The 25,515-nt window shown below is 42.9% G+C and overlaps 1 protein-coding gene across 1 annotated transcript in view; it reads left to right on the top strand.

The window, feature by feature from the left end:
• PTPRG (protein tyrosine phosphatase receptor type G) overlaps positions 1-25,515 on the top strand; it is a 394,663-nt gene that overhangs the window by 293,118 nt on the left and 76,030 nt on the right. The window contains exons 7-11 of the mRNA XM_063411184.1: positions 2,236-2,393; positions 6,538-6,730; positions 19,987-20,171; positions 22,093-22,201; positions 23,936-23,985. Coding sequence (XP_063267254.1) covers positions 2,236-2,393; positions 6,538-6,730; positions 19,987-20,171; positions 22,093-22,201; positions 23,936-23,985 — 695 coding nt within the window. The remainder of the gene's footprint in view (positions 1-2,235; positions 2,394-6,537; positions 6,731-19,986; positions 20,172-22,092; positions 22,202-23,935; positions 23,986-25,515) is intronic.

Below are 25,515 nucleotides of genomic sequence, written 5' to 3'. Positions count from 1 at the left end.
AAAATCTACTTGGATTAAAAGGAAAGGAATTGTTCACTAAGAGGCTGCAGTATTGCCTTGACTTTAATAGAATTACTCATATTTTGAAATGCTAAAAGCTATGAAAACATCACAGACATGTTGATATTGTGCAGAAAATAGAAGATACTGAAGTGTATGTATCATTGGCATCGTGCAGCAACAGTGGAGTTAAAAAAATCCCAATTATCAGACTGCTGCTAAGAGGTTTAGGCAGCTCCTGATTTGATCAAGGCTTCTAGAAGACTGTGGGATGCTGTGGAAGTGAATTCTGCAGGCTCCATCCTATTTGGAAGACGTGTGTGTCACTCACCAGCCCACCTGCTTCTCCCTTGTGTTGGGGCGGGGAGGGGGTGGCACTGGGTTTGCTCAGCAGCTCTGGTGAGACACAAAAAAGTTTCTTCTGCCCAAGTGTGGACTCCTGTTTGAGGCATGCAGGATATTGAAAGTAAGGAATAGAGATGTTTGGGAGAGCCCTGCGTGTCAGCCTGCCCGAGGCAGTGAGCACCTTTGCACAGGCTGAGAGGGCACTTCAGCCTCTGAGTCAACATGAATTGCAGAGGATAAATGCTCAGGGATGGCAGGGAAACTGCCTTGCCTGCAGCTGTTCCCTCCTTTTGTTTATTTATTTTTCTTCATGGTTTTAAATATTACCAGCTTGTCACCGTGGATGAATGTGGATGAATACTTGTGGATGAATGCTTCCAGGGCTTAGGTCTGCATTTCAGGCTGTCCAGGGAGATTCTCTGAAACAAAAAAATATTTTTCCCCAGACTGCTGGACCCTGGGAAGGAATATCGTGGATTTAGGAGAAGGGGCAGCAGTTTTACTGTCAGAGTCCAGGACACCCCTCTGGCCACCCTGGAGGGTTTGGAGACTGGACAGGGTGTCTGGGATCTGTACAAGGGGGTCAGCCAGCCTCACATAGAGCCCAGGAGGACACTGCCTCTGATCCCTGTCTGTGGGAGAGAATGCCCACATTGTATGAACAATCACAACCCAATAGAACTCAAAATAAGTAGTAGTTAGTTTATCACAGAGTGTAAATGTAGCATCTAGGATTTTTAGTATATGGGTTTGAAGAGGCAACATGGAGGAATTGGGGAGTGGTCCTGTCCTCCTTGTTCTTGTTCTCATCCCCCATTTTCTGCTGAGCTGGATCACAAGGATTGGTTTAGAGTAGAAATGACATGTTAACATAGGTAGTAAGAATTGGTAAGATTTTGTAAATACAAAGTACATTGTGGATGGTGGTTGGACCAGAGAAATGGTACAAAGGGTCCGGGACCCTCTGATCTGCCCAGTCCTGCCACGTGTCCTGCTCTGCTGGGGACACCTTGCAGAGCTGAGAAAGAACTGAGAGATAATGAAGAGTAAACAACCTTGGAAACATGCACTAGAGGACTCAGCTTGTCTTCTCCAGCTCCTGTGTGAGACCTTTTGGGCACGAGAAGTTCGAAAGCCTTATTGCCTCGGGAAACAGCAACCCCAAGGAAAGTCTCAGGGAACAGCAACCCTGAGATTTTCCCTGTGAAATCTGTTTGTGGTGCACTGCTGGCTGTGTCTGGCAGCACCCTGGCAGTGCCAGCGTGGGTGGGTGCAGGCCTGAGTGAGCACTGCTTGGACATGGTGCACCACGCTGAGCTCCAGCAGTGTCCTGTGTCCCTGCTCCTCAGCTCAGCTGCCTGGCAGCTCCCAGAGAAGCTTGGCTGAGCAGCATGGCTCTGCCTCCTCCATCTCAGCAATCCACTGAGGGTTTGACTCCTGCATCCCTTTCCACCCCTGGCAGAAATGGGACAGATACACTGCCCAGTGTCCTTTGGTCAGGCAGCAGCAAACAGGGCCACTGGGCCTGGCTGTGTCCCACTGGGTCCTGTCGTGCTGCCATCAGGCTGGAGAGCCACGTGCTGAGTGCAGGAATCATTGACTGCAGCCTTATTTCTGTACTGACATAAAGCAGTGGGGTAGCAAGTGCATTTCACACCTGCACACACTCAGATTAGGAGGGTGTGTGTTTGGGATGGGGCTGACTAGCGTTTTGGCTGCTCTTTTAAGAAACCACGCGCCAGCTCTGACAGAGGCTTTCCATTTTTCATTACATATATTATAAAATATGTTGTTGCCATTACACCTTGTTAGGCTGCCTAGCAATGTGATGTCTGTTTTAAAGACACATTCAAAAAAAAGTGTAATCCTGCTTGTCAATCTTCCCCACAGAGAAGGAGACCTTTCTGGATCCCTTTGTGCTGAGGGAGCTTCTGCCAACGTCGCTGGGGAGCTACTACCGCTACACGGGTTCCCTGACCACCCCTCCCTGCAGCGAGATCGTGGAGTGGATCGTGTTTCGGAAGCCTGTGCCCATTTCCTACCATCAGGTGTGTTTGCTTTGTCAGTCAAGCCCATCTCTTCATTTGCCCTCCTCAAGACAGTGTTTTCAAAACCCAGCGGTTTAATTTGGAGAAGGCAAATGTTTTCTGTTGACAAAAAAGGAAGTGTCGGTGATTTTTTTTTGTATTCTCTTAAGTAATATTGTTTCTGAACAAGAGCCATCAGTCTTGAGGAGACAGTACGTGAAACCCGGTTTCCTTTCAGTGATTTATTTCGTATTGTTTTTGTTAAGATTAAATTAAGCTATGGTGTAAATAGTTACATAGAGTTCCCTTTTATTCTTTTTAATTGAAACTTTCTTTTCAAAGTAAAGTGAGTGATTTCAGTTCTGCTCAGATTTAGTAATTTGAACTAATTACATTAGAAAAGACATCTTTCCATTAATTCTCCATGCTTAACTGTTTTTATAACACAGTAAAGCTGCCATTATGTGCTCAGCGAGTTGGTGCACAAATCTTTAAAATTAGCACATAGCAGCTTTTAATGCAAATAGACACAATGACTGGAGTTTGGAGAAATATCCTGATAAAGCAATGTCTAGATGAAGTCAAGTGTTTGCCAGTTCGGTGTATTTTGACATTGTAAGACTGTGGTCTTTAGAAAGCCAACCTGCTGGACATAGTTTTGCCTCTTATTCATCTGTAATCAGCCACTGAAAACAAACTTCTTACATTACTAATTCTGTAAAGTGCATGTGAACAGTTCACTGGGTGTTCCTGACTGACAGATATTATGCTCAGAGGTTTCAGAAGTATGGAAGGCACTTGCCATACCCCTGCTCCAGGTTTTTTTTCTGTTTTCTAGATCTCATTGCTTCTCACATGGAGTCTTTCATCTTTTTTTGACAGCCTGTGTTCAAAATCAGTTGCAGTGCTTCAGCTGAGGCCCTCCAGAGGCTGAGGGACATGTCAGGATTCATGTCTGCAGCCACCCATCCTGGTGTTATTTTGCCTGTGTTACAGAAGTGTGCTGGCTCTGCCTGTGTTCAGCTCCTGGTCAGCAGGAGCCCTTTTGCTGGAGGCTTTCCCTGGAGCTCTCTGGCAGTGCTGAGCATACTGTGCCCCCAGGCAGCCCCCGCTTCTGGCTGCAGCCTGGCACTCTGCACATGGTCCCGTTTGAATCAGACCCCTTGTTTTTTTCAGGCTATTTCTCTGATTGTCGAGATCATTTTGAATTCTGTCCTTGCCTGCAGGATACTTGCAATCCCTTGTAGCTTTTCACTACATCAATAAGTTTACTGTTTATTATTTGGTGGCTGCAAGGCCTGGCCCATGCTCAGTTTTATACCCTGTGTGCACATCAGGTGGGTCACGACTTCTTTTTTCTTTTTTAACAAATGCAAATAAAATGGTAAATATCAATTTCAACTGTTGGTATAAAGGTACTTTATCCTGGCATAGCTCCTTTCCTGTGCTGTACAGAACCTGTTCCAACACAAGGCTTTAAAATTTGGCATTGTGCTGCTCTGTGCATGTGTGTGTGGTTGAAGGGCTGGGAATTCTGTGTGTGGACAGACTTTCATTGATACCACAACACATGTGGAATAAATAATAGTATCCCCCTCCCTGGTAGCTCTAGATGTGTGTGTGTCAAGAGCCTGCCACCCTGCCACTGCTATGATTATTATTTGTTGCTCTAAGAGAAACAGTGTAACATAATCCATTGCCATAGTTTAACCTTCTTTATCACAAAACCCCATGAAGCAGCCTGTAATCCCAGGGGATGACAGTGATATTGTTTTAAGCTTTGTTGCTGTTACAATTAAATTCTTGCTTTTGTGCAAAATACCTTGCTGGGAAAAGGACAGTAGTGAAGTGGTCCATTTGTGGAGGCTTCTCTATTTTATTTGCAGTCCTCCATCATCATCATCTTCCCTGATAATTAGACAACAAACCAGGACAAGCTGTGTCACCCTGCGGATGCATTGTAAAGCTAAGTGCATTCAATGACCCAAAGCATGGCATTATCTCTCGTAATGCATACCTCAGAGTAGCTCATTGTGCTTGTAACAGTCTCAGTATTTTTAATTGCCATTTGTATATCCAGCCCTTAGAAAACTACACATCAGGCTTTAATGGTTTGTAATTGCATGACTCAGAGTTTTAGATCAGGTTTCCCTGTATCTACAATAGTCCTACAAGAGCTTTTAATTCCTTCTTCTGAACAGGAGCTCTTGTACTCCTTGAAGAGCATGAATGTAGCTCCTTGACTGCAGATCTTAGAATTTTTTTTTCTGGCAGCTGTAGATAAATTAATTTCTCATTTGTCGTAGATAATATTTTTATAGTTAAAGTGAGGTTGAAATGGCTTATATATACTTCAACACATAAAAAGGGGAAGGTTAAAAATCATGTTTGAATTGGCAGTTGTTAAAATGCAATTATACCTCCCCAAGGTAGCATGGCAGAAGAAAATATTTTAAAAGTTCTCTCTGAAAGTTTAAAAATTCAATTAATGTCACAGATGTCTAAGCCTAGAGACTTGACTTCAGAGAAGGAGTTACTACCCAAGTTCTTGTGCTTTTATAAAGGCACCTTGAGGCCTGTTAGCTGGCTCCATCCAAACTGCTTCCAGTGCGTGCAGTGCAAAAGGTATGTAAATAAGCACAAGAGTTTTGATCTGTGCTTTTACAGAAGGGTATAGCAGGATCATCTGTTGTGGGGGTTTTTTTAAAGACAAAAATGTAAGTCAGTCCTTTTACCCCTTTTTTAATCCATCTTCCTATGCTTTTGAGAGAGTTCTGCTAATAATTAGGAAATGTTTTTTATAATTTTTCAAGATCTTTCTTTGAAAGAAACAGAAACAGAATAGTGTTGAGAACCTGGGAATAAGGCAATCATATAAGATGCAGGAAAAATGTGCAATTCAAATTCCACCATTCACACCTTCCACCACGCCTGGAAGCAGCACCTGAGCTCTGGAAGTGGCACCTGAGCTCCCTGCCTGCAATGGGAACTGGTCATTGCTGGTCACCTCTCCTGCTGTCCCTCTGTTGAAGGGGGCTCAGGTTACTGGTTTGAAGGGAAATTAAATAATGGTAGTGGGTACCTCATGAGTCAGTGGAGGATGCTTAACTGCTCTGTTACACACTTCTTGATTGTTTTTATCAGCTTTATCAACTGAGGCTGCCATGAGAATTCTTCCAATTTTAAGGTTTGGGGCTCACATGCTTCTCCAGAGCTTTTAGAGCAGACACACTTAATGAAAAGAATGTAAATTTCAGTGACCTCTCATTAAGCTATGAATGTTACTCAAGTCCCTTTTTGAAGTTCTGGGCCAGATTTTGTGCTCCCAAAGTCCATACTATCAATATGTTTAACTGATGTGATGCAAACAATATCAGGACTTATTTCTTCTCTGCTCTATCTTGGTCAGTCTTTCCAGCAGCAACATAATTAATTCTAGTTTTTGTCCTGAATGATAACAAGGTAACAATAAATGCTGTACCTACCTTTATAGCTGGGGGAAAAACATTAGCTGAAAATATTTTCACCTTAGTTTGCTAGAATTTTTTTTCTAAGAAACAGTACGATACGAAGTAACTGAAAAGTTTTCCAATTACAGTTCTTTCTTACAGGTTAATGCATTTTCTTATAAATAGCTCAGATCTGAATCCAACAGAAGAAACTTATTCCCAGAGGAGTATATGCTAGCTGTGCCTAAAAGTGCTGCAGAGCTGTCTGTGGAGCTCAGCCTGGCAGCTAAACTTCGTAAGGTATTCAGAGATAAGGAGGTATTGCCTTATCCAGGAGAAAGCTCTCGGTGTGGAGTGACCTGGAAGCACTTTTTGACACGATACTGTGAAACAAAACGGTGCCAGCAGTGAGGAGGGATTGGCAAGGCTGTGTCACACACAAAAGGGATCTTAAGGGCAAATGTTTCTTTGCCAATGGCAGATGTCCACAGGTTCTAGAGGGCCTTCTCCCATGTTGGGCAGGATAAGCCCTGTGCCGAGATAAGGTGGTTGGCAATAATTTCAGTGGGCAGTCTAACTTCCCCTGTGGTTTTATCAGTCTTGGCATCAACATTTTACTTCCTTCCATTTTGCTGTCTTATCAGCCACCCGGATTTCACCACATTGTTTTTCTAATTAACGTCCCTTCTCTCCCCTGCCATGATGGCTGCGATCAGCTGGAGGCATTTTACTCCATCTTCACCACTGAGCAGCAGGACCATGTCAAGTCTGTGGAGTACCTGAGGAATAACTTCCGACCACAGCAAAGCCTGAACAACAGGAAGGTATCCAAGTCTGCTGTGAAGGATGCTTGGAACCAAGATATGACAGACATCTTGGAAAATCCACTCGGCACAGAAGCTTCCAAAGGTAAATTATACTTTAGAATTTTACACTTGACTAATAGGAGATTTTTTTCCTGTCTACTTTGTCATCAAATGGTGTCAAGAATAGCTGTGAGCTACCAAAGAAATAATTCAGATTGTGCAGGCATTCCTTGTTGGTAAGTGTCAATAAATTAACTAATTCTGCTTATGCTGCAAATACCTGTAGAACTCGCTGTCACAAGGTGTCGTGACAATACAGCCTTAGAATATGTGGGTCTCAAAGCCAAAAAATATGAATCTCAAACTGGCAATGTCCCTCTTTCTGCCAACTGGCTGTAAGGCTGTGGAGATGACAGACAGAAAGGGGAAACCGAAGGGCCAAGGTCAGAGGTGAAAATTCAGCCCCATTAGCACTCAGGCATTGGGTGTTGGAATGGAAATAGAGCATCCAGGTGTGGTTGTGGGTTTCATTTCTCCAGTACTAAGACTTCTGAAGAACTGTCGACCTTTTAATTCAACGTTTGTATCAGTCTGTTGGTAATGGTGACGGGAGGAAAATAAACTCTTCCTTTTAGGCAGGTGATTTTCTAATGTCTTGCTGAAGTGTTTCATGTGCCTTTTTGTGGAGCAGCTGGCTCTTGCTTCTGTCAGACAGCGGATAATGAGCTGGAGGGAGGGGGTGGAGGGAGGTTCCTGTTGCACTGGCACAGGCAGCCCTGGCTGGAGGAGCACATCAGAAATTCTGAGAGAAATGTGTTCTGGATAAAATAAGACTAGAAATAAATATCATTTACTACTTTTATTTGCCTTTATTTTATTGACTGGTGTTATTTATAGGTAGAAGAAATCACAAGTACTTTCCAGTCTTCAGCCTTGCGAAGTGTTTGGTGCTTAACCAGTAGAGGTAAAGAACAGAGGGGCAGTTTGCCAGAAGGAAACAGCTAAGCAGATTTACAAGCTTCCCTTTTTTACCTGGCATTTTCACCTGGCCAGGCAAGGAAAGTGCAGATTTTAGAGGATGTGAATCATGAAAACAGCTGCGTTCAGCAACCTCACCTTCCCAAGAGAGTGCTGGGAGAGTGTATTTCTCAGGGCTCATTATTCTCTGAGCGTGCTTATTTATATATATATAATATACACGTACACAAACCTCATGTACAAGGCAGCCTTGGGACAGAGAATTAACATCAGAAGTGAGAAGGAGATCTTGGGAACGAAGAAACTCTGCTACGCTCGGATGCTCTGGCCTGTAGTTTTCAATCAGTGTTGTAACAGCAACATGTGTCAGTAATTTCTTCAGTTATATCCTCTGTACATATTATTTACCCAGAACAGCGATGAAAGTTAATGATTTACATTATGCTAAAAGTGACAAAACTGACTAGTTTTTATTTTGAGTGCAACCAAGGTACCTCTGATATAACATTCAAGGAGATTTAACTGCTTTGGCCACATGCCTGCATATTCCTCACCTTGCTGGATTCTTTTTAAGCTTATAAAGAATCTTGAGTTGATTTTCACCAGCACAGTAAATAACTGAAACCCACAGTTTTGCCAGAGCATTACAAACACTAAGGTCTATAATTAATGGGCTGATTTTGAATTTGGAACTGTCGAGACCAAAGGAGCACCTTGAATAACCAGAAAGATTTCACCATGACTGTGATCTTTAAGAGCCAAACACATGTGGCTTAGTTATCATGAGGTGAGCCAGTCTTCAGGAGCAAGGGACCAGCACAACCATTAATCCATGTTTATGTGGTTTGGTTCCTGGGGACTGGTTTTCTGAGCAGGTTCTCTGTAGATCCTCTGCCATCATGTTCAGGCACCATAATTCTCTGTGCCTGCCTGGGAATTTGAATTTGTGACAAGAGGGACCCTCAGGTGGGGGACATGCATTTCCCATGGTCTGACAACATCCATCTAAGGGCAGGGATGAGACTGGAGTTGGTGATTTCTTCCTCCCCTCAGCTTTTGCTCTAGCAGGCTGGTGGCTGGGCAGATGGTCATTTTGTACCCGCTCTGTTAGCTTGTCACTTTCTGGGTTGTGTGCACACCAGGGGACACTGAAAATAGGTGCATTTTTTTCATGAACTTAAGATAAATCGGTTGGCACCGTGTTGCTAACACAAAATGGATTGTAGTATATCCTCCAGAGGTTACAGGGATGAGATATAGCTGTCCCAGAAATATAACAACATGGATGTTTCTGGCCTCTTTTTTGACAAAGGTGAACAGTGATGATGTGCCTGGTCCACTGCACATTCTGAACTACTGACATATAAATAATATGAGTTGAAATCATAATACTTGAGTGAAAGCAAAACCTGTTGTTTATTCAGCTGGTAAATATAGTACCACTTTATATGGTGTCATTCATGCAAAAGTACTGAGGAACCAAGTGCATGGAGTGCTTTCCAGCCAGACAGTCTTGCATACAAGTATAGAGGAGTGTAAGGGGGTAGCATAACAAATTTCTTTCATGCAGATTATTCTGCATACACCCTGGTTGCACCTCAATGCTTTCCACATTGCATTAGGCAATGTGAGCAATGGCTGTCACATGGTGACTCTTGTCTGCCCTCCCTGTTCTTGATTTGTGTGTTGAAGGAAAAGGCATGGTCATGAAAATGTGTCTTTTACTTGCTGCAAGGTGATATGGTTTGTGATGGTCTGCAGCTCTGCAGGGTAACTTCGGGTATGTTTGTTGGTGTGAATTTTTGCAATTTGTTTCCTCTGTCACACTCTATTAAGTCTGTGGGCAGTATTTCTAATCTGGAAAACAGTGTAGCATTCATTATGTAAGCCTTTCTTATTTTGGAGGAAAATGTGCCCAGAACAATTTGCATAATGTTCAGAATAATTTTCAGAATTCCCTGGTGAATAGGGAATTTCAGATCAACACAAAGCAGTGGTCTATTGGCAAATGTGCCATCCTGAACAATTTGTGACCACAGAGGAATGTCTTTTCTCTCAGCTATCAAAGCTATCTCAGGTCACAGAACTGTGACCACTAGCATAACCTGCAGATACACTGGAGGAAAAACTTTCTCACTCTATACCAGTCCTCTGAGTATTTCCTCAGCAAAGCCCCAAAAGTGGTGGCATTTGGTAAACAAAATGTCTTCTGGGAAAGGCTGTTTCAGGTCAGTGCGTTTGGATCCAGTTTGTTAACCCCTATGAATGTTACTGGCCTTTTGCTTTGCAGTTACTCTCCTCTTCCTTCTCTTGTTTTAATTCGAAAGAGGCAATGAAAAGAGGGGCATTGTTTTCAATCATCAGAATACAAGATGGTGAAATACTTCAGCTAATTTGAAATAGGACTAATTTTTCACTTACAAGTGAAAAATCCAGATTTCCCTTTGTGTTAGAGTTTAACAAGGAGAGTTTTCCTTTATTCTATTATCTCATTGCTTCCTACTATTGGCAAAAGCTGATTTAAAACAGTTCTCTTGAGGACTGCTTGTATGCCTGGAATAAAAGCATAAGCATAAGACCTTTGCTGAATCAGAGTCCATGAGCTGAGCTTAATTTTTAAGTTGACCCTGGAGCTATTTCAAAAAACCATACGGATGATGTTTAAAGATCTTATTTCTGAAGTACACCATCCAGGTTAAATACTGTTCAGCTATGTCATTGTAGCAACTGGTGCATTGATAATAAACCCTTGTACAGTGATACTTTTTAAAAGAATGAAACTTTCAGAGATCCAAGCTATGTAGTGGATCATACTGTTAAATCAGGCAGATCATCATTTAACAAGAGGGCTCACCCATGCTGCAATACCAGTTTATGTAAGGTTTTGAAAAGTTAGAGGTCTTCTGTACAGACATTGTAAGCTAAGAATGCATTTGTAAAGCATTAGTCAGATACTGTAATTATCAGTGACTGTGGCAGTGTTTGACTTTTTGGACAAAACAATCTATGTTAAAACTGCCTCCTTTCTTCTCTGGCCTGTCCTCTGTGGCTCAGGACTCTGTTGCTCTGTCACATCATTTACTGTGCTCCTGCAGCTCCTGGGCTGCTTTCAAGCAGCTCTGGTAGAGGGATTGCTAATTATTTATTGCTATAATAGTGTACATTGCTCTTCAGGGCCAAACATACAGAATTCTTACATAAAAGTCCATCCAGTTCAAGGATCCGGGTCTGCAGGGGATCCTCACTACTTTCAGATGTTGTCCCATCAAGCAGAGCTGTATTTACAAAACATTACCTGCTTTAGTAAAGGTGTAGGCATGGAAACTCAGGAGGAAAAGGTGTTTCATTTCCTTATTTCAGGAAGTACCCCATGTGCAACAATACTTGCCCATTTTATGTTGCTGCTGATTACATCAAATGTTGTTTCTTTATGCTTTTTTTAACACTCAAAAAAACCCTTTAACCTTTCTATCTCATTAAATGTGCTGCATGCCTTACAACACTTAAACAAGCATCCCATGTGAGGGGCTCTTGACATCAGAGTTTTCTTTCACAGATGCCTGATTACTTTCCCAAAGGTGTCTGATTACTCTTTGCTGGAGTCTCAAATGATGCTGTTTCCCATCAGTGGGATTTCGCCTCAGAGTACCATCTGTAATTATGATCCTACACTAAGTTAAATAATGAGCAGTCATAAATTCACTCCAGTAAAACTTAGCTTTGGACTCTAAATTAGCAGCTGGGACATTTCTCCAGTACTGTACAGGTGATCGTTTTCCTTACTGTGTTTTGTTATGTGGTGTTAATTCACAGTTTGGAAGTCCTTTTAACTTAATCCCACTAAAACATGGATGGAAGATACTTGGATTTTTCCTCCCTGCACGTCTTGTCCTGGAGGCATGGCTCAGGCCAGTGGCCTACAGCCAAAGGTACTGCACTGCTCAAGCAAAGCAGTTTAGTTCTTCACATTTCATAATGTCAGAAAGGACCCTACAGCCTTCTGTAAGGGGTTGCCTTTCTGCACAGCATCAGAGTGGACCTCCCATCCAGCAGCACCCAAAGGTGCAGAGGTTCAGTGCACTGACATCAACACTTCCAGGCTGATAGTCTAGAGCACTGGCAGCAGTGTTTCTGCATGAGAACAAGTTGTCTCATTTATAGCCTCTGTTATTGCTCCCAGTAATTTGCTTTCTAAATGCCCATGTTTTATGAAAACTGTCTCAAAACAACTTTGCAGTCTCTTCATGCCCTCAAGGTTCTCTCTGAGAGTCCAGGAGTCTTAGGCAGAGAAGTTCCACTCTTGCAGAATGTCATTTTTATGTTTTAGCCAAACCTAAATTAGTAAAAATACTCCGTAGCAAGATGTAACATATCCAAAACAACAACAAAGTGAAGGTAAATTTAAAATGAGTTATCACTGAAAATTTAACTCAGGATGGCTAAAGCAAAATTTAGCTATTTATTTTCTTTAAATATCTCAGGGGGAATGGAAATAAACAAGAACCTTTTTTAAGTTAATTTATGGTATGTTTACCATTAGCATTGATTCTTTTTGTCCTTTGGAAGAATCTTGGAAGATTTCTTCATGGACTAACTCCTTCCTTGTTTCCTTGGACAACTGGGCTTTTCCTATTTGCTTTTTGATTTCATTTTGTTATGGAAGTTACCATTTCCCAATCCTATTCCCCTTTAATCAGGTCAGCACTCTATGAGGTGTGGTGCAAATGAATTCATGTCCCATCATTAGGACTTCTGTTGGTATGACTTGGAGCAAAAGGTCACATTTTAAGGTGGTGACATTGTCCTGCTCATTGCTTGCCCTGCATCTTTGTGCTACAGAGATGCCCATCTGCCACTGCCCTGCTGCTCCAAGTAAAGGTACTCACCTGCAGCTGCAAGAGTCTCTTTTTGAGCCTCAAGTGGCTGCTGAATGCCCATTTTAGGCAGAAATCTGTGTGTTCCCTCTGCTATTTCAACCCTTCCATTTCAGCCCTGCCTTGCTCTGCAGCGCCGGCTGGGTCCTCATGTGTGCAGTTGTCTTGGAGAGTGTCCTGCAAAAGCAGGAAAGGACAGGTTTCTGCCTTCCAGAGGGCTTCAGGTCAGGTGGAACACAAAGCTTTTCATTAAAAAAACTGGGTCCATTTTGAGGGGGAATCAGATGCAAAAAGATGTGGTATTTATACCTGACATAGACCTCATGCTTCCCTTGCAGTGGCTCTGTACTGCAGGGTTCTGTTTTACTCCTGTAGTAACTTCTGTGTGGTTGTAATGTGAGCAGTTGGTGTGTCTGGGCCTGAATGTAGTAAACAACTTATCAACAGATTTATTAATAAGCACTAAGTCACTGCTTACACTTCTTCAGAGATTATAAAGTGTCCAAACCAACAGAGCAAGAGGAATTCAGTGTGAAAAGTGTAGGTGTGGTTTGGGTTCACGGCTGCCACTAAAGCTGGAAGAGCTGAGCTTCATGATTTATTCCATTTACACCTGGAGGGAATTCCTTTCTGCACTGCCTACCTGCTGGCCCAGCTGTTCAGCCCACAGAAGTACTAATTTTAGTTTGAACCATGAGTGCCTGCAGCTCATCCTGTGTGTTGGAAAAAGCCTCCAGAAACGATGAAAGGGGAGCTGCTTTCCTAATCCGATTTTGGGCATCCCACAGGCTCTGGGGAGGCTCAACCAGCCCTATTGGCCTGTCCTTCCTGTGCTCCCCAGGCCCAACAGCCCTCACCAGAGCGTTGGAAAGGTCAGCTTGGCTAACAGCAAATACGTGTGCTTCTGGCAGGAAATCCTTCTTTCTCCCCATTGAGACCATTTGTGATCACTGAATGTGATCACACATGTGGCACAAACACACTGTGTAAATAAGGGCACAGGTGTACATTTGAAACACGAGTCACCTCGGTGTGCACACATGGATGTGTGCAGTACAAACACAGAACTTGCAGGGCAGGTCCTTGTCAGGCACCAGTTAACCCAGCATGGCAGCTGATGGTGCAAGGCTGATCTGCTCTGCTGGGGACTCAGACCACAGCTGTAGAAACAGGATTTGTGAATTATGTGAAATGCCTAGGTGCAAACACACAGTCCATACCTTTCAGTAAAACAGGATCTGTGATGCCCTGGAAATTTAGGAGATACAAAGCCATGCAGGTATTAATCCCAGTGTTGGTTGTGTGTGCACTTTGGGAAATGGGCCAGCAACAGAGGGGCAACCCCCAGCTTGTCCAGACACCCTCTGTCAGAGGGACCCATGTTCCATTTGCTCATGAGGTTGTTTCACAGGGCTCATAAAACAAGTGTGGGGTTTGTCCCTCACACCTCAAGAAACAACCCTGTCTGTTTGAAGCACAGTGGAAGGTAAGAGCAGGGAAGATAAATAGTCTGTCTCCTAGCTACATTCTGCCTGTGGATTGAAGTAGATCAACACAAATATTTGTGTGTACAGCATGCTCTGGAGCCTGCCAATGCCTGCTGGCAAAGTGCAGGCAAAGGTAAAGGAAAAATATGTGCTACTCTTTAAAGCAATTATCCTTATATATTAATAATGTCATTTATAAGCGCTCTGAGAAGTCAACAATGTACACTAAAGCAAAGCCAAAAAACTGCAAACATTAGTAAAAGAAGGGGGAAATGTTATAAGTATGCCTCTTAGCACTTTCTGATATATTAAAGCCTGTGTTGTCTCTGCATATGATCTTTGTAGTTTATTTGTTATCCTTTGGGAGCACAGCCCTCGCTGAACTCTGGGATTGAATCTGACAGCCCAAAGCATGCTCTTGTTTATTATGGATCAGAGTCTCTTCCCGAGCACCTCCACTGAGTCACACCACTTCAAGGTAGCTGAATCTGCCCCTGATCACTTCCCTTACCATGGCACTGAGACAAAGTGTGAGTTTCCTCATTGCAGCATAACCCATATTTTTGCATTTCAGAGTTTGTTTCAAGTTTTGAGGGTCTAATAATAAGAAGGAATATATATGTGTGTGTATATAGGTATGAATGCAGTTGAAGGTATTTTTCTTCCCTTTCCTGTTGGTGGCATTGCTTTTCTGTTGTCTGCAGTCGGGTTCCTGGGGGTGACAGGGCTGAATGAACTGGGGCCAGTGTTTTGGCATAGCACAGGCACTGATCTCAGCTTTCAGGTGCTCTGAGATCATCTGGGATGCCTGTGGCTGGGCTGGCTGTCAGTACAGCAGTAAATGGTGCATCTGTCCTGCAGGACTGGCCCTTCCAGCTCCTTCCCAGGGCTGGGGCAGAGGGGAAGGAAACACCCTCTCTCCCCAAGGACTTGGCCACCAACTTCTTTCCCCCTATGGCAAATAAAGAATGAAACCCCCATACTGACCTCTCAGTTTCTCTCCTGCTGAGCATGGGGGAAGAAATGCCCCAGCTACCTTCCTTTGTGCTCCTGCTTTCTATGGGAGAGACAGTCATCCTGTTGGATGAATCATCCTGCATATCCAGACTAGTAAGAAAAAGAGGCAAGGCCCCTCTCACCTTACAGCCAGGAGCTGCCTCCCAGAGCAAGACAAGACCCTTGTCCCTGTCTTTTAGTTACCACTGAGCAGCTCTGAGCCAGTAAGATACTCTGGGCACATCCTGATGCTGATGTTTCCCCTTCCATCTATGAATTGCCTTAGAAGATCTCTGCCCATGTCACCATCACCACGAGAGGATTCAGGATCTCACTGTCACGTTGCTTTTCTGTGCTGAAAATTGTCAGGGCTTCAGCACACAACGTGTATCCCACAGCACCAGGGAGAGGAACAGCAGTTTTGCATTGCTGAGACATTCAGCAGGAGGTAGAGAGTGGGATTTTTCAAAGGAGGGCATAGCACAGCTAGAAATAACTGCCTTTAAAGTGGTGACATTTTTATGCATGGACAAGCTAACTTAGAACATTTTTAGAGGATTTTATAAATCCCGCTGAGCCCAGTGCAACTAGATTCATCATACGAAGACCTGTTTCATAGGGAGAAAGTATACAAGCCCTAACTGAATATACAGTTCTTGCACTCTCACAAAGTTTCCCTAAATAGGTCTTTTCATAAGCACAGGTAGCATATGCAAAAAGTGTGATGAAACCCAGAAAGTCTGGCTGGTATTGCATTTCTGTCTTTGAAAGAGAAATACAAAGGAACAATTTTAAGGAGCAATGTCAATTTTAAAAAGCTGCAGTATTCTCTTCCATGCCATTTCTGCATCCATGGGTGTGTCTTAGGATCAGCAATTAATTTTTGCAAAGCAACAAGCCCCTTTTTTTTTTGTCTTTCAGCTCACTGAAATGGAGCTGCCAGGAGCTTTTGGATTAAGCTTTATCAAGCTTTCAGTTAGGAAAGCCTCGTGGAGGTTACGTAGCCAAATACAACATACAAATCAAATTAAGGGAGAGATGAATGCAGAGTTGTTAAATTAATTTTGTTTGTTCCAGCCCGCTGGAATGTTTTTAACATGAAGAAAATAATTCTCTGCTGTATGGTTGGCCTGCCCAGTGCTTATGACTGTATCAGCATGCTGCATTTGTCTGCCAGTGGCAAACAGGTTTTGTCCAGGCTTGAGTGAGCCCTGGAAGATGAGGCTGGCCAAGATGCTGGATTCCCCCTGCCTTCCCCAGCGGGCTGATCTGCAGGGAAAAGCTTTGGTCAAGCAGCCCCACACATGGGCAGAGGTGGGAGAGCCACTGAGGCTGCCTGGGCTGGGTCAGAGGGGCATCCTCCAGATGAGCTGCATAGTGCTTGTGCCTCTGCAGGACTTCTCCAGAAGGCAGCAGCTGCCTTGCTGGCCAGATTGTCCCAGTTCAGGCCATGCCTGACAGGAAGGGGAGCGTGTTCTTTCCCTCCAGGAGGTCCAGGCCATGTCTGTGCCTGCAGTGGGACAGGACCATGGCACTGCAAAGGCTTTTGCCTCCTCGGTGCCTCTGAGATGTGGCCTGGTTGCCCCAGCTGGGGGTTCCTGTCTCCACAGCCTTGGCATGGGACTGCCAGCTCAGGACACGGTGGCTTTGGTGTCCTGTGCAGGTATCTGCTCAGGATTGCACACACCACAGAAAGACATCCTGAAAGCCCCCACAATATTTGAATATCCCTCAGGATCTGAATTTTAAACAGAGCATTAGTAATACTTTTTCCTAAAATTAGCTGAGATGCTATTTCGGTGTGGAATAATGCTGGTTGTTGGGTATGAGTCTTTTTTTTTTCCTCAGGAAATCATGAATTCACTGGATTTTTTTTTTCTTATTAAGCCTGATTCTCTTAAAAAAAAAAACAAAAAAACTTGTATTTCTCTTTAGTGTGTCCTGATTAAACTTCCCCTTCCCTGTCCCAACCTCTTCCTGCATTTATATCTCTTCTTCAGCTCCGCATTTTGCAAAATCAGTAGAGGTCCTTTAGCCTATGACTCTTTTAATCTTCTTTGAAAAATCCAAGGCACAGAGAGTACTGAAAGAAAAATTAGATCTCTAGGAAATGCCAGTTGTTTTATAGATGGTCAAATCATTGCACATTTTTTTCCTTGCCTTTCAGACATTCACTATGTTATTATGTATCACTTTAATTAAATCATCAAATTGAATTACTGGATCAAATGTTTCTTTATTCCATTGTGTCCTAAGCAGGTTTTGTTAAATTAATAAAACCATATGTTTCAATTTATAAAAAAAAAATCTTTTTTGCCCATTCATAAGCTGTTTAAAAAAATGTGGTTGAACAGAAAAGGTTGGTTAATACTAAATTACTTCAGGTTTTTCAGATGCTGCTTTATGTCTTGGAGTGAATTGAACCAAGTCATGCTAAGTCATGAAAATTTTGTAATATTTACTGAGAAATTGCAGTATTGTAAATTCAGCGTCATTTGAGCTGGCTGTTAATGAGCCTTGTCCTCAGTGAAGTCATCAGAGTCACTCGGGTGATGAGAAGTGCTCATGCCCTTCTTGGATCAGGGTGCAGGGTCAGGGAGGGCTCCTGACTCTGAGCCTGTGGCTCTCCTGTTTTATCCTTGGGAAATCCCCACGTCTCTGGCTGCCATGAGCTCTTCCAAATGGATGTTCTGGCATCCAGGCTGGCACAGAGAGTGGCACAGAAGGGGGAACGTGGCAGTCCCCTCTCCCTGGGGTGGCTTGGGGTCCTTGTGTGAAAAGCAGCTGGCCAGACATCGTTCAGAGGCCTGGTGCAATTAAGGTAGATGTCTCTGTCTCTCAGGAAGGTTACCTGCTTGAATTATTTCTAAAACAATTTGATGCATGATTACTTTAAATGTATAAATCTCTGCATGTCCTCCTGGAGGACAAGGACTGGGTAAGAGTTTTAGGTCTGGCTTCACCCTGGGCTCCAGTCTCTGATGGGATTTGATTAGGTGGAGCGATAAAGGCTGGCCTGGCATTTTGAAGTGTAATTCTGGGATGACAAAGGGCGTCAAAGAGGGCAGTTATGATTTATTGGTGCAGTTATCAATAAACAGTGATGTCAGGGAGAATTGATCTGACCATCTCAGCGGAAAGAGGTGAGCATGGAGAGGCATACCAAGGATCAGGAAGCTCTGTAAATAGATGATGTAAATAGAGATGGCTTTCAGCTGTCCCATCTCACCCAGGTCCTGGCCACCTTCATGCTGTGCTTTGGGGAACCAGGGGGGACCCAGAGGGAAGCCATGGTGTGGCTTCTGACTTTGTGGCACTGACAGCAGAATGCTGTTTTGATTCCTTCAGCTCGGTGCAAATACAAACTCGCATACATTTATCCATTGCTTTTGGGTGCTGTAGGACTTGTTTGTTTTGCTGGATCATCCTACTGGCTTGAGCAGAAGGATCTACTGCAAAACTGCAGGATTGTCACCCTTTATAGCAAGAGCAAACATCAAAGAGCTTTCCTGCCCAAGCATATTTCTTCAGTTCATGTTGTCCTGTTCAGCTAGCTACACAATGTGAGTTATAACTGCACAAATGCATTTGACAGGTATTTTGCTATTGTACTGGTAATATTGGTGTTCAAAGCATTTAATCATTTTTATTTAAGAACTATAGCTATTCCAGTAATGTAACAGCAGTGCTGCATGGCTAACCTGCAAGTCCAGGCATAGGAATAGACATACTTCCCCTTCAGTGCTGCTAGGACTCTTTAGAAGTGAAAAAATGGCCAAATATACATGTGGTCACACACCTGCAGAGTGCAAACAAGCTCAGTGTGTTGGCTTTAAAAGGAAAAGTCGTACTGGGAAAAATAATCGTGCAAACAGTGTCAGCCTGACGGGCTGGGTGACACTTTGCCTTTCCCTGGCAGAAGAGACCAGCTCCTTTGCCACAGCACATGTGTTTAGGTATCATTGCAAGGGATTTTCCTTGGTTCAGGGTTTATACCGAGAAAGAGAATGTGAGAATCTGCCCTGAATTGGGTATTTTAAACGTGATTTTCAAAGCTTGGTAAAAAATCTAAACTCTTTATAGCTGGGAAGGGGATGATGCAGTTTTCCCACAGCATGTGAGTGCCATCTAGTGTTGTGCATCCCCACCCCGACCTTTCCATGGCAGCTCCTTGAAAAGTGTTCCTCCAGTGCTGCGGGGGGACTGTGCTCACCCCACTCCTCGAGGGGCTTGCCCTGCCCTGCAGAATTTGGGGTTTGGTGCTGCTGGAAGCAGAGGCCGTGTTTTTCCCCGAGGTTAAGCTGTCCCTGTGCTGGTGTCCCCACTGACTTTAGCATGGCTGAGAAGTGACTTGTGCCTCCACGCTGCAGGCAGGGTTAGGGAGGCAGGGCTGCTCCTCTGCCTGCTCAGAGGAGAGGGCCAAGGCTATCAGAGTCATTCTTCTTCCCAGCCACTCTTCCCTGTGCTGGTGATACATCACTGACAAACTTTTGAGCATCTTTGAAGAAAGATACATATGAAGAGGAGTATAAAATAACTGTAAAAATGTACTAGGTTAACAGGAGAACATTTACTGACCCAGTAGTGACACATTTTCAGAGGTTTCAACTCTTTCCAGGGCTGGCAGAGCACTTTGGGGTATTTACCCCTTAACAGCAGGAGGGTGGGGATGAGGGGAGCCATGGATCAGGTCCCTTGTATTTCTGAATGTTCATTGCAGTGCTCTTAAGTCACCAAGCTAAAGTGCAGGTTGAAATGTCAGACTGAGAATTAAGTCGAGAACTAAGCAACCTGCCTGCAGAGAATGGATTCTCTCATTCACTTTACTCAGGAGAGCAGAAAGCAGCTGCAGGTGGTATTAAATCCCATTGGTCTCAGTGGATTGCAGTCTAAGCTGCTACTGTAGGCCAGGGCATTAAAGAAAAAAAAAACTAGCTCTTAAAACTAGCTCTTAAACTGTTCTTCCTGTTTGTTTTCTCTCAGTCATTTAGAAGAGCTTCATCTTTTCTCCTTCTGTTTTTCAGCTTGTAGCACTCCTCCAGTCAACATGAAAGTGCAGCCTGTGAACAGGACAGCGCTCCTGGTAACCTGGAACCAGCCAGAAACCATTTACCACCCTCCCATCATGAACTACATGATCTCATATAGCTGGACTAAAAATGAAGATGAAAAGGAGAAGACTTTCACCAAGGACAGTGACAAGGACCTGGTAAAAGCACAGCATCAACCCCAGACATATGTATCAAACTATGCTTGTATTGTTATTTTCTTGGTAGAAGGAGGTAGAGGAGGAAAGCAGTTGTTACCTTATAGGCAGGTTAATGTTTGGCCCACAAGGGATTGCTGTTTAAATATTCAGCATTAGTTGAACAATGCCTTACAGGCTACCCAAATACTGGTGTGTGAATTTAGAGTTGATGTGAGTGTATAAAGGACTGAATCTGCAGACACTTTTTCATGTAGTGGTGCTGAGAAGCAGTTGGCTCGGGAAATGGTGAGGCTCTGAATACCTTTTGGCTTGTGTTCAACTAAAAATCTGATTCCCCCCAAATCTGTTTCTGGGCTCAGGCTTTTCACTGTGCATAGCCCCTTGCAGACTTTGGAGCAGTTTCTGGCAGTAAGTGCTTCCAGAGGCAGGAGTTGCACAGTCAGGGCTTGAAGATTATTTTGGAGTGGCCCTGTACAAGCACTGCCTACATCTGGCAGTGTGAGAAAAAGAGAGAAGAGCAAGACAGTTCCAGCACAGATGGAAACACTGCTCTATCTCCTCCATTTAGGATTTCATCTGCTTGTCATTCTTGTCTAAGTGGAAGCAAGTATTGTATTGGTCCTTAACATTCTCTGCATATAAAACTAGAGTGACATATTCAGGTTTGAAAGGCCTCCATTTATTGTTAATCAAAGAAAGCCTCTAGAATAATGAAATCAGTAATTGTATATGCACATGAAAAATGCAGTAGCACAGTGTTATTCCTAATGACTGCTACCATATTTTTTTTCAAATACACAATCCTCTGGGCCCATTCAATCAGTTATACAATAATACTTCTCTTATTCCCTTAGATGAAGCTTCTTTTACTTCATTTCCATTTATATTTCCAATTTCCCCACTAGACATTGTTATCTGGGTCACATTAGGGAACAATCTGCCTCATGAAATCAGAAAGGAATCCATTGAAAGGCACCCAAGGTTATGATGTATTGTAACCTCTCTCTTGTCATAATTTCACACTCTTAAGGGAGATTTTTTAATCAGGCATAAGGAGAAGAGCCTTAATCAGCAAAAATGAGGTGGGCACCATGAAAGCATCCTGTTTTATGTAAAAGAAATAATTACAAGTGCAAGGGATGTGATGGAGTGATAGCTTGGAAATAAATTGCAGTGAGCCCTTGTGCAGTTCAGCAGAGCTTTGGGTTAAGAAAGCAATGACATCTTAGTCTATTTTAGGGGCAAGAGAAGAGGGAAACCCGTTTGCAGAGGAAAGTGCAGATTGTTTTCAGTGCTCTGGCAGATACAGTTGGGCTGTTCCATCTTGAATCAGAGCTAGACAGTGTTTTGCTGCAGACATCACAAGTATTTGAAGTGACTCACATAGCTACTCCTGTGAACTGGATGTGATTGTGGACTAAGGCAGCTCTCAGGTCTAGGAGCAAGCAGGGATATCCCAGCCCAGGGTGCTCAGCCATCGTGTTGTCTAGTACACCAGCATCAAATTGCCTTCGCCAGTTTGTTGCAAAATAGTCAGTTTGAATATGCAGTGACTTTTCTGGGCTTATCCTGTGTTTGGGACATGGATCTTCACCAAAAAAATATTATAATTGCTGTAAAGGCAAATGACTTAAACTGAAGTTTCTCTGAGGAGAGCAGAGACACTGAGGCATGAAGACTGTCATGAGAACAGATGTGGGACGTGTTAAATTCTTCCTCGTGGGCAGAGTCAGCAGTGTCTGGGTGCATCCCTTCAGCCTTGCTCTCTCCAGGGAACCACTGAATATTTCTGTGTAGAAATATAGCTTGTCTTACATGGCATAATTGTTCTGTGTTAGCACAATGCTTTATATATTTCAAATTGATCTTGGACAGCACTGTGGGGGTAAAAAACTGAATAATATCTATTTTTTTTAAACAGAAGGCCATCATTAGCCATGTCTCACCTGACATCCTTTATCTGTTCAGAGTTCAAGCAGTTTGCCGAAATGAAATGCGTAGTGACTTTAGCCAGACTATGCTCTTTCAAGGTAAAAAAGCCAAATATATATTTTTATATTGAACTATTCTTTGTTTGTTTAATATTTTCTTTGCAGAGTACAATATGGTGTGAAGTCATTTCAGAAGATATTTGAGTGCATGTAGACAATGCTAATTTCATATTGTGGCCTGTGACTTGATCTGAATCTCATTTCCATTGAGGAGGGTTTGCCTACACCTCTCACTGCCAGGGTTTGTCACGTTTTAGGAGAATTTAGCATTTTTCTTGGTACTAGTTTTCTGAAACAAATTCATCAGAGACTGTTTATGCATCAGAGGCACAGCTATAACAGAGTGTGAGTCTGATCTATGTTTGTTCTATGTAAAGAGGAAAGGAGATCAGTCCTACCTTGACAACCACATGTGGAGACATTCAGATTTTACCATGCACACAACCTCAGTGATTTCCAAAACATACATATTTAAAGAAAATCAAAAGAAGTCGATGATAAGCTGTCCTTTGTCATGGATTTCCTTTTAAGTTTATTGGAGAAAACTGGTAAAGCTGAGATTTGGTAGAAGAACTTAATGATTTTTAGAGGGGTTTTTAAGTGCTACAGTTTTGCTCCTTCCTGGGAATTCATTATGACATTTTCTATTAAGTAGGGCAAATTTTGCCTCTGATGAGAGCATTCCCTCCCACTCCAGCTTAGAGATGCATAAACCTCAAAATGGGTAATGGAAGAATAGAACAAGCAGAGAGTTAAGAGTTTAAATCCTTAGGGTGAAACAAAGAGTTGTCACTTGGATCTGTGACATGCTGTATATGGAACAAGACAATAGGGGCATTTTTCAGTGTCATTTTCAGAAGGTGTAGGGGTTTTGATCCTGCTTTGCTAGCACTGAGTGTCTGAGGGATGCCAAGCTGCAGACATGGTTTAGGTCTGTTGTGTGGCATGCCACAGTGTTGGCAGCATTGCAGAGGGAGCAGGGGTCAGACATGTGTCCTGTCCAAGTCACAACTCCTGTATAACTCTGTTCTTGCTACCTCAGCACAGAGCTTTAGACTTCACTTTTAAGTGCCAGGCATAAGTTAGAAACTGGTGTGTTGTTTATTATGACCTCTTTTACTAGATGATGGAATGGAAAGTTCTTTGAAGTTTGACTACAATAACTGTTTAATCACAGTTAGGAGTAAATCATTACTGACAGCTCTGTAGGAGATCCTTTGGGTACTCTAGCCCTGTTCTAGCCCAGTATTCAGTGCAGGAAGTGATACACACCTGCAGTGGGAGTAGAAGATGTGATTCCTTCCACATGTCACCAAAAATGAGCTGTTGTTCTGATCTCTAGCTGTACCCAACATCTAACCTAGAAAATTCATCCACTTGAGCTTTCAGAACATTATTCAGAGGTTGATTGTATCTGTAAGTGAGATATATAGCCATAAATAATGATAATATTTTAAGGACAGAAAAAATACTATTATCATCCAGCTACTCTTGCTTCATGTGTAAGTCAGGATGTTTCTCCAGCTTGGGGTTGAAGGAGAGAATTTGTTTTCTGTCAGTAAGCCAGCATTGCCAGGCCTGAGTAATTAAAGACAAGGAAGTCTGTTTAGACACAAGTGCAGAGTGAGGTGAGTAATGCCCAAGGAGCTGAGCTGCCTTTGCTCCAGACTGAGATCTGCACCTGTATTCTGTAGCACGTGTTCAGCAATAGTTCAGCAGTTGTTCCTCTGTCTCCTCCCCTGCCCTGACACGCTGCTCTTCTTCCCTCCCCAGCTAATACCACTCGAATTTTTGAGGGGACCCGAATTGTGAAGACAGGAGTGGTAAGTCATGGATTAGGGAGCGGGGATTTGGGGACATTTCCCACCAGGTGGCAGCACGATGTTGGAAATCTGCAGCAGGACCCAGCTTTCCTGGGAAAGGGGTGTCCAGACCTGTCACAGAAGGGTTTATAGCATAAAATACAGTTCCAATAGGAAATGGTTCTCTAGCTTCATGCTCTGAGAGGCTTTGACCACTGGAGAATCAAGTGTTAAAAAGTTCTCCTCAATCTGTATTCAAGCCATTTAGAGGGGATTTATAAAATCTTAATGATGACTGTGGAAATAAATTTAATTTCTTTTATTAAATCTATGAGAAGAAAAATATAGAACAGAAAAAAGGCCTCACACACAGCATCTTCGCTCTTCCAGTATTTAAGGATACCTGTTACTCTGTGAACAAAGCCTGAACAATGTCTTTGTTTTATTATTTATTCAGGTGAGACTGTAACAAGTCACTGAGGCCAACTTTTGTATTCTAGAATCAGAAATGTTGGTACATTTACAGTAAAAATGGAATACACTGTTTCAGTTTTGAAAGCATTATTAGTTTATTTAATATTAACTATCCATAACCTAAATTTCTTGGCATCCAGTGTACTGAGTTGTTCAGTCAAATTTATGGGCTGGATTCATACTATTGAATTTACTCTAAGTACATTGCTTCTGGTTTTATTCTGATCCAGTTTGATATACTCCCTAGTAAGCAAATAACATATACAAAGCTTGCATTTGAATGATTAATGTTTGTTTAATGATGTATAGATGTATTCCAGATACATAAAATGTGCTGTCAAATTTTAATGCTCAGTCCAGCTTTGAGACTGTTCATGCCAGCAAAAAGCAAATCTCACAGTGCCTTAGGGATTCAGATTGATAAGTATCTGAAAGTTTAGATGCTTATTTAAAGTTTTGGCTCAAAATCTCTAAAGCACAGGTTTTCATCTGAGATCTCAGGTTCTCTGTGATTTCAGCCAGTCAAAAGTAACGTGAGAAAGCAACCTTTCTTGGTTTGCTGCAGCATTTCAACTACACGGCTTGACTGAGCCCAGGAATTGCAGAGATGCAGAAATACTGTTTAGTTATAAATTTCAGTTTCCAAAATAAACATTTTACATTTATTTCAATGTTCAGCAGCACCTATTTAACCCTTTTTTGTCCACATCTGGTGTGTACCTTTCCAGCTAATGATCCTCCTGCTGGTGAATTCAGTAATGTGAGACCTTTTTCAGTAATTCAGAGAGGGAGAATGGTCGGGTTGTCCAGAGGAACCACTGACTCTGCTCTTCCACATAATTAGACAATTCACTGCAGTTGCTTTTCCCACATGTAATTCAGGACTAGTTCTTTATGAATAGACCAAGTTTTAGTTCTTTATGTGTGTAGTAAGGGTTTTATTCACAGCAGAGCACACACGTGTGCAGAGACCCGCATGCGTGCCGTGGGTTGACATTAGAATAATATTGGCAGGGTGCAGAGGATGCAAAGTCCATAGGTCATTACCTGCTTTCTGTCAGTGAAGCAGGCAGTGCC

Source organism: Prinia subflava, chromosome 14 (genome assembly GCF_021018805.1).
Source record: "Prinia subflava isolate CZ2003 ecotype Zambia chromosome 14, Cam_Psub_1.2, whole genome shotgun sequence".
In the NCBI taxonomy this organism is placed as follows: domain Eukaryota; kingdom Metazoa; phylum Chordata; class Aves; order Passeriformes; family Cisticolidae; genus Prinia; species Prinia subflava.
Note: the sequence above shows the minus strand (reverse complement) of the source record. Positions and strands in the feature narration are given on the sequence as shown.